This window comes from Rhagoletis zephyria, unplaced genomic scaffold (assembly GCF_001687245.7).
Source record: "Rhagoletis zephyria isolate East Lansing unplaced genomic scaffold, Rhagoletis_zephyria_1.1 Rzeph_scaffold_04587, whole genome shotgun sequence".
NCBI classification, from domain to species: Eukaryota; Metazoa; Arthropoda; class Insecta; order Diptera; family Tephritidae; genus Rhagoletis; species Rhagoletis zephyria.
In genome coordinates, this window is record NW_016161670.1 from 37,197 (window position 1) to 43,528 (window position 6,332).

The 6,332-nt window shown below is 35.5% G+C and overlaps 3 protein-coding genes across 3 annotated transcripts in view; 1 reads left to right on the top strand and 2 right to left on the bottom strand.

Moving 5' to 3' along the window:
• LOC108370936 (V-type proton ATPase 21 kDa proteolipid subunit-like) overlaps positions 1-213 on the bottom strand; it is a 3,554-nt gene extending 3,341 nt beyond the window's left edge. The window contains 1 exon segment of the mRNA XM_017626388.1: positions 151-213. Within this exon segment, the coding sequence (XP_017481877.1) occupies positions 151-213 (63 nt within the window).
• ZnT86D (solute carrier family 30 member 7) lies at positions 8-3,731 on the top strand. The gene is made up of 4 exons (XM_017626396.1): positions 8-213; positions 275-506; positions 1,968-2,411; positions 2,473-3,731. Exons 2-4 carry the CDS (start codon positions 326-328, stop codon positions 2,976-2,978), a joined length of 1,131 nt encoding a protein of 376 aa, XP_017481885.1. The 5' UTR covers positions 8-213; positions 275-325; the 3' UTR covers positions 2,979-3,731.
• A 1,343-nt stretch (positions 3,732-5,074) lies between these two features.
• On the bottom strand, positions 5,075-6,189 carry Tctp (translationally controlled tumor protein). The gene has a single exon (XM_017626398.1). The coding sequence runs from the start codon at positions 6,056-6,058 to the stop codon at positions 5,540-5,542; it is 519 nt and encodes a 172-aa protein (XP_017481887.1). The 5' UTR covers positions 6,059-6,189; the 3' UTR covers positions 5,075-5,539.
• Positions 6,190-6,332: the final 143 nt, after the last annotated feature.

Below are 6,332 nucleotides of genomic sequence, written 5' to 3' on the forward strand. Positions count from 1 at the left end.
AATTGTGAAATAATGGGAAATATAGCGACAGAATATATATAAAGAAGATATTGAAACGTACACAAGTTTTGCAGCTACATTTGAGAGAGACTTGAAGGAAGAGAGCTACCAGGAGAGGAGCATAGATCAAGAATAAAAAAAAACTTTAACTTGGGGGTAATTTTTGTGAATAAACGCCAGCACTAGCGTACAGGCTTCAATAACTAAAAACATGTACGGAAACAATCCAAGTATTTTAGAAAAATGCATAATTATTTGTTTTCTGTAATTCCAGCACAACCAAACGCTTAAGCGGCACCCATATAGTATAACAGCTGAGCTGGCAATGTTACCGTTAACGCACAAGGATCGCAGCAATTTAAGCTACCGCATCAAGGAAAAGCTAAACAGTTGGAAGCGGCTCATATTTTCCGATCGCAATTCGAGAAATCTATTTCTCTTTCTTTTACTTAACTTGAGTTTTGCGTTCGTGGAGCTCTTCTATGGCATATGGACAAACAGTTTAGGTGAGCGTGGGTCTAACGATAGTATTTGGTGATACCTATGATCGTTTGCCATGGCTATTAGGGCTATCTATTTACTTTCAACTAATCTTATCTACGCTTAAAAAACTTACTTGCCTTGATATTATCATTGCTGGCAATAAAAAAAGAATTCCACAAACGTGTTCACGTGCACTTAATAAAAGTTTGTGGGCAATTCACGTCTTTAGTTGACACATAACATTTACATTTAAGCAACTGAATTATTAAGAATATCAAAGTTGTTAATCAAATACCTTTTTTTTAGTAGATTGTTGCCGTAGAGTTGAAAAAGGGCCAGTTTATCAATGCACGGCCGTAGTTTACACTCATTTTAAACGCCCGATCTGGCTGGTTTAAACTAAGANAAAGTTGTTAATCAAATACCTTTTTTTTAGTAGATTGTTGCCGTAGAGTTAAAAAAGGGCCAGTTTATCAATGCACGGCCGTAGTTTACACTCATTTTAAACGCCCGATCTGGCTGGTTTAAACTAAGACCAGCCAATCAAATGTCAGCCAGATGTTCAATTTAAACTCAGTTTACTTAATCTAAGTTTAAACTGGCCCTAAAAAGGTTTAGAGAGCGGTAATCAAGTGACAGTCTTAAAACAGGGCTCGAATCGTCACATACGATGTCGTATTACTCGTCACGAAAAAAACATATTTTTCGTATTATAATATACATAGTGAACGCTTTCTTTATCCCATTCAGCTTATACGACTGACGTATAACGTAATTTTCTTTGGTATGGTTTTCGATCTGTGTACAGATGTTACGAGCCCTCGATACCACATTGAAATTCGTATTATTTTTTTAAATTGTATTTGCGAACAAAATATATTCAGTTATTTTATTATAAAGCCATTGGTAAAGTGAACGCTCTTTTTTATTTGCTCACTTATTTTCAAGCATTTAAATAAAACCATTTAGGCCATAAAACTGGTTCATTGATACATACATACATATTGTCGTTCAAAGTGCAAAACCGTGTATCGTGGTGCTGCAAAACCGCGTAACTGACATTTGTGACAAAAATGAGATTTTCTCCCCGAAAGCTCCTTGTAAATAACTAGCCTAACATGGGTAAATGGTTTTGTACTTTAACCGGCCATATGCATTTACTACTAGTATTTATGAATCAATCTAAAATTTTACAAATCGCCATTTATTAAAAAGCTCTTACAACTAAAAAAAAACAGAATTTTCAAGCTAAGCATGCAGAATTACTACAACATGCTTCATCGTGTGTAAAAACCTGTTTTAGTTTTCGCGTAAGAATATATGCATTTCTATTTTCTGAATTTTTTGAGTGCAAATTGAAAACTTTAAACGCATCTCCTGAAAACTTTAGATTTTTTTTTTAGTAAATAATACGTATGTAAATGCATTCACATAGATAATGTAGAAATTCATATTTCTGTTTTTATCCCATTTTATAATCATAGGTCTCATATCGGACTCGTTTCACATGTTCTTCGACTGCACGGGTCTGCTCGCTGGTCTAGCAGCCTCAGTGATCACCAAGTGGAAAGCTAACGATAAATTTTCTTACGGCTATGTGCGTGCAGAAGTGTTAGCCGGCTTCGTGAATAGTCTTTTTCTACTCTTTATTGCTTTCTTTATTTTATCTGAGGGCGTAGAGCGTTTAATTGAACCACCAGAAGTGAAACACGAACGGCTGTTTGTAGTATCCGTGCTCGGACTGCTGGTAAATCTGGTTGGTATATATGCATTTCAGCACGGTCATGGGCATTCTCACGGAGGTGGCGGTGGACATGGTCACTCCCATGGTGGTGGTGGTGGTGGTGGGGGTCATGGTCATTCACATGGTGTAAACAATCACATTGACTTGAATAATCACAATCATCAAGCGATAAATTTGGATGGCAGTAGGTGTACAAACATACATAAATACTTGCGTTTCTTTTTAATTTATAAGTATCTTTACAGGCCATAGTCATAGTCATGGCGGTGGGCATGGTCATTCACATGGGCTCACCGATGATATGTCTGGCAGCAATTCTCAAATCATGCGTGGTGTCTTTCTACATATTTTAGCCGACACGCTTGGCTCGGTAGGCGTTATCATTTCGGCGGTGCTAATGCAAATATTCGGTTGGATGATTGCCGATCCGATTTGTTCAATATTTATTGCTTTGCTTATTGCCATGAGCGTGCTGGGTCTGATAAAAGAATCAATACTTATATTAATGCAGCGGCAACCGTCAGCGTTAGATCGCGCGCTGCCACAATGCTATCAAAAGGTGACGGGATTGGCTGGCGTTTACGCCGTACAGGATCCACATTTCTGGACATTATGCTCAGATGTCTATGTGGGTGCTATTAAGTTGGAAGTTTCCAAAAATGTGGATCCCAAATATGTGGTCACACATGCGCGCATGATCTTTGAATCTGTAGGAGTAAAGCAGATTTACATTCAGCTGGACTATGTGTGATAGCGATGGACTATAATAGATCGGATCGGGCCGGGTTGTTGAATAAACTTTCGTTTTTATTTTTAAAAGCGGCTAAAATAAAAGAGGAAGAAAAATGAGCATTCGAATAATTAACCTGTTATTCAGTTCATTGCGAGGGCGGGCAATCGAAAACGGAAATTTTGTTTTAATCTTTACCTTAAGTTAATTTTGCAAAGCAGTTCACTCAACTGCTTGAGTAAACAGTTAAAATATTTTTTTCTACGTGTATAATGTGTAGATAATTTAGATAAACTTGAAAGAAACTGTTAACGATTAGAACTATGTTTTATACTTATTTACATACAATATTAACATATTTTGTTACATGATATGGTATTTATTTTAATATAATTGTGTGAATGTACGAAATAATGAATTGCAGATGCATATATAAAATAACGAAATTTTTAGTGAAATCATTCCAATTAAAGATTTAGTCGAAAATCGATCAATCCTTTTCCAACCACGAGTGATCAAATCCGTGACGAATACTTAAGAGCAAGTAATACATGTAAGTGCGTAAGCTCTTATAAAAAATTGCCATTTAACTGAAAATGAACAAAGCGGCTTGCTTTATTTCAATGAAGTTCAGCAAAATGTACATACAATGGTGTTTATAAAACAGCGTTATAGAAAAAAACGATATACGATGCTGCAAATAAATTTGTATACTTAATTAATAAGTAGTCATAAGTACGGATATTAATAAAAATTGAGAAAAATAAATAAAAATAAATACTTAACACTCTAATTCATACTTCATAAAGAAATTTTTCAAGACGAGTCCGATATCTGATCAGACGGAGTATCATCAGGAGTCCTCTACCAAAAATACATACATAAATATGNGTATACTTAATTAATAAGTAGTCATAAGTACGGATATTAATAAAAATTGAAAAAAATAAATAAAAATAAAATACTTGACACTCTAATTCATACTTCATAAGGTAATTTTTCAAGACGAGTCCGATATCTGATCAGACGGAGTATCATCAGGAGACCTCTACCAAAAATACATACATAAATATATGTCTTTAATAATGGAATATTGTGCGTCATTAAAATTATAAAGGCAAGTGAAAATACCTTTTCATCTAAACGTGGTATTTACTTTTGAATGAATTTGGCCCTCCAAAAGACAATGCAAACAATGCAAAATTACCTCCCGCTTTTTTATGGAAAAAAAGATAAATGGCAAGAAAATACTCCAGNCAAACAATGCAAAATTACCTCCCGCTTTTTTATGGAAAAAAAGATAAATGACAAGAAAAAACTCCAGCATGGTAACTGTTTTTAAAAGTTAAGAATCGGAGCTTGGTAAGTAATTGAAATAAACGCACGTCATAGTCAGGCTGCCACGTTTTACTGCCCTGAAACAGTATGTACAAGCTTATAAGTATGTCCTAAAGACTTATTCTAATAAATACAAATTACGTATCAGTAAATCTTTGTTATATTATAAAGTTAAAGATACATACATACATACATACATAATATGCATGTACACACGTCAACAAATTATTTCCCATACAAGGCATTAAAAGTATATTCGTGGTATAAGCAACAGATGGGTGTGTATTAATCCATGTGAGTACATTTTTATGCACAGTACTTGCTGATTTGATGACGAACACAAACAAATGTGTAATATAGAACACATACAGACACTCGACATTGCCATTGCTGCGCCTTGTTTCGTTGTACGCCAATGACCCTCTTAAATGTGTTGTTGTATCTATTACAAAATTATCAGCACAGGTAGATGAATTCTAAATGCGCTGTTATGTGGCTTGTTGACGCAAATTTCGTCTATCCGGAAAGCGAAGATTTTTCGGACTGACTCTAACGCCATTTTGTTAACGCTGCTGCAGACTGCATTGATGATGCGTTTGCTCACGCCAGCGATTGCATATGATCAAGATTTTTTGCCAACGACCTAATTATACTTTTGAGGTTATGTGCCAACACACATTTTGCAACAAATGAAAAATCATTTTTTCGTTTATGGTTTTTTCTTTAATTTGTCCGTAAAGTTCTTTTGCGTATTTTCTTTTTTCGTTTTTTATTTTTACAATATGCATTTTTTCGCTTGATGCTTTTTCTTACTTAAACAAATTAAAAGACAAATACCAAAAAAATTTATATATATAAAAAGTACTCGAGTATGTACGCTGCAAATAGAGTTCTTTCATTATTTACTAGGCTGTCATCGCTGCATTTGATAACTCGCGTAGCAGAACAAGCTAGTTGATTAGCATATATGAAGAGAAGTGTTCTTCACATTTTGTATAAAAATTAAAATACATAATTTTTTACTATAATGATTAGCATTACGGTTGAACAGATTATAGTATTCAAAGTTTGACCAAATATATATGTAGCAGCAAGTTCCAAGTGACACAATAATAAATTCGTGTCCGAACAAAACGAATATGACAAATGAATCATTACAATTGCAACTAATTGGTATTTACTAAACAAAATATAATTAGTATTAATGTATATGTGGTGTGGTTTTCGTTTTAGGTATCTATTTTTTAACACTTCTCTTCGTCGAGTCCATGCTTGAAGAACATGAGCACGGGTGTGCTGGTGCCGTCGATTTCACGGTATTCACACATGGCTACCATACCATCGCAGTCCATTGATTCGCCAGTGTAGAACTGCAAGTCTTTGAAGCGGCCAAGGATTTCCTTCATTACCTTATTCATGTTGGTCTTGAAAACTTCAATTTGATCGGGAGCATTCTCCTCCAACTTGGCCAGCACCTTCTTCATATAGTCTTTGAGGTAGAGTGTGAACGACTTTTTGTCACCGAATGCGAAGCACTCCTGGAGACGATGGTTTAAGACCACATCGACGCCAGATTCGACGGCGGAATCGGTGCCCTCATCGGCTTCTTCAGCCGATGGGTTGAAGCCATCGATATTTATTTCACCTTGAGAACGGGTGACTAGTTTACCGTAAACTTCGTAAATAACTTCATCCACCAGTTTCATTTTGTAGGTATCGGCAAACATTTCGTCACCGGTGATGCTATCCTTGTAGATTTTCATGTTTACGGCTGTTTTATTGGTCTGAAAAACTAGGAAAATTCGAGACTTCCGACTTTTGCACAAAATTAGTCACACCGAGCCACGCGCTCACGTCCACAGCAAACAACAAAAAGAAAGGATGGACACGAAGTGGTGTCAGAAAAATCACTGAAAGTAATAGAGTAGAATTAGTGCAAAGCGGAATATCAGAAACACACAGAGTTGTATTTTCTGAAGTTTGAAGTTTGAAGTTTGACAATTGTGAACGATTGCAATTTTTTTGGAAGCCTAAAGC